The sequence below is a fragment of the Notothenia coriiceps genome, unplaced genomic scaffold, assembly GCF_000735185.1.
Source record: "Notothenia coriiceps isolate Sejong01 unplaced genomic scaffold, NC01 NC01_scaffold00009890, whole genome shotgun sequence".
Lineage (NCBI taxonomy): Eukaryota > Metazoa > Chordata > Actinopteri > Perciformes > Nototheniidae > Notothenia > Notothenia coriiceps.
In genome coordinates, this window is record NW_011342591.1 from 1 (window position 1) to 2391 (window position 2391).

General features: G+C 37.2%; 1 protein-coding gene across 1 annotated transcript in view; it reads left to right on the forward strand.

Moving 5' to 3' along the window:
• Nucleotides 1-5: 5 nt before the first annotated feature.
• LOC104945642 (adenylate cyclase type 2-like) overlaps nt 6-2391 on the forward strand; it is a gene marked incomplete at both ends in the record, with an annotated part of 19334 nt that continues 16948 nt past the window's right edge. Inside the window, one exon of the mRNA XM_010771351.1 lies at nt 6-44. Within this exon, the coding sequence (XP_010769653.1) occupies nt 6-44 (39 nt within the window). The remainder of the gene's footprint in view (nt 45-2391) is intronic.

Sequence of the window (2391 nt, forward strand, 5' to 3'; positions counted from 1 at the left end):
GCATCAAGTCCCCCATTAAACTGGAGTTTGAGAAGCACCAACAGGTACACACACACACACACACACACACACACGCACAAAGAAAGAGAGATGGAAATGCTTGAAGTGTACTTGTGGTTAAACTCTGGTTTCTGAGGATGCATGTGTCACGTTGAAGGACTCTGCTTTAATACGGTTTACATCTGAGTACAGTTTTTTAATTGAAAGGCTGCAAAATGTAACAAATTGCAACTTATCCAATAGCTAATCTACCACAAGGGCTGGGCAATATAGATTGTATATCAATATAGTAATGACATTAGTTATGGATTTAGATTTAGGATATTTATATGGCATGCGTGTTGTCTTTTGGTAGTTTCAAAGCCTCTTTTACAGTAAAATAATGTCATTTAAACAATTTTCATGATTGGATCTCTACCTATTAAGTCCACATAACATAACATCTCATATTGTCAATATTTTTACTCTGTCGTCGTAATTGCGATATTGTGGTATTGAGTAAAAAAATTAAGTGATTTGGGGATTTCTCTGTATCTAAACAATTCACCTCTTGTTTCTGTATAATCATATAGAATTAAAGGCGCCTTCAGCAAGTCACAATGGATTTTATTTCCAAAACGAACCTGCAAAAATAATTACATTTCCATACAACTCGGCTTTGTGTTCAGTGCTAGTAAATGCAAGCATGCTAACAAACTAAGATAATATGGTGAACATGCAAACATTTCCTGCTACATGTATTAGCATTGTTATTTTGAATATTTTAACATGCTTAACAACTAAACAAATATGATGCTTAGCAATTTTCCGGCTTAATGTATCTGCATTCTCAATGTGAGAATGTGTGCATGCTGACTTTAGCACAGTTCTATAGCCTCATCGAGCTGCTAGCTTAGCTTTAGCATTTCCTTGTTTTTCCTATGTTTCTTATTCAGAGCAGTACAGTATACAAATTAATTTTAAAAGTTTCTGGTTTTATTACCCAAATATTTCTCTCCTGAGTTTGTCAGGATGAGGAGTTGTCGGTGATGTCTAAAGAGGCATTATCTTGTGACATTTGCTTGACATTAGCCATTCCTTGCCACCAGGGAAATGACACAGAAAATGGATCATTAATAAGCGGTGGTCCACTCAGTCGGGACTAACCAGGATTACTCTTTTTTGGAAATATAAAATGTGTAGTTTGTCCTTGCTTGTTGTAAAATATAGTTTTAACATTAATGTTTCCTATTTAAATGTATTTGTTTAATATGATAGTGTTAATGTCATTGCAAATTCCCCATTATGTGTAAATATATTTACAATTTATTATCGTTTATGTCCTATGTTAAACATAGCATTTATTTTACAGGTGTGCAGAACAAACTCATGTGAAAAAACAAAATGTTATTTCTATATTTTTCATTTTTTAAAGATGAATATAGTCACACACTTATGTGAATATTTGAGTTTGCTTGCAGAATAACAAAACATATTTTCTCTTAGCAATGACCTTCAGGTTAAATATGTTTGCTGGCTTGTATCTGTGGGCTTGCGTGTGTGTGTGTGTGTGTGTGTGTGTGTGTGTGTGTGTGTGTGTGTGTGTGTGTGTGTGTGTGTGTGTGTGTGTGTGTGTGTGTGTGGGTGTGGGTGTGTGGGTGTGGGTGTGTGGGTGCACGTAAAGGCCAGTGCAAAACGAAATGCCAAATCTCATTCAACAGCTGAATGCAGATACTTAAGTCCATTAATCAAACACATGATTAATAAAGCCACATCTCTTCAGGCTGTTATTCCCCCTCTGCGCTCTCACAGCAGAGAGTTCCTACTGCTCCAGTGCTGAATAAGTAAATACGTGCGGGTGGTGTGGGTTTCTATTTTTAGAGCACCCCTCTCTCTACTTAATTTGCTGCTGTGTTTTAGGAAATGAGCCTGTGGTGTGTGAACAATGTAATGACCCTCTCTGCTGCGATCCGCAATATGAGTCACACCCCCTCAGGCAGCTCTCTCTAAAATACCCACAAACACACACACACACCCACACACATGCCCAAACATTCATGCACGCTCAACATTGCCCTCCATCCAATATGGATGGTGCTAAATTAAAGCCAAAACCCACAACTTACACAACAGCTATGAGTGATGGATGTTGATTCTCTGGCTCTCCATTCCCTCAGAGAAATGACCGTATTATACAATGAAATATTGTTGTAAACATTTCCAAAGTTCCTATAAGAAAAGTTTACAATGAGATAAAAAAATATATTTATAAAACGGACAAGTCAAATCAAGCAATCTGATTGGTTCTTAGCCGTGATATACTGAGCGTATACCACGGGTAGAATTGTAAGTTACTTTTCACAACAAGTCAGTATCCCTCCGCGCCTGAGAAACACAGTATACAGTTGGGCT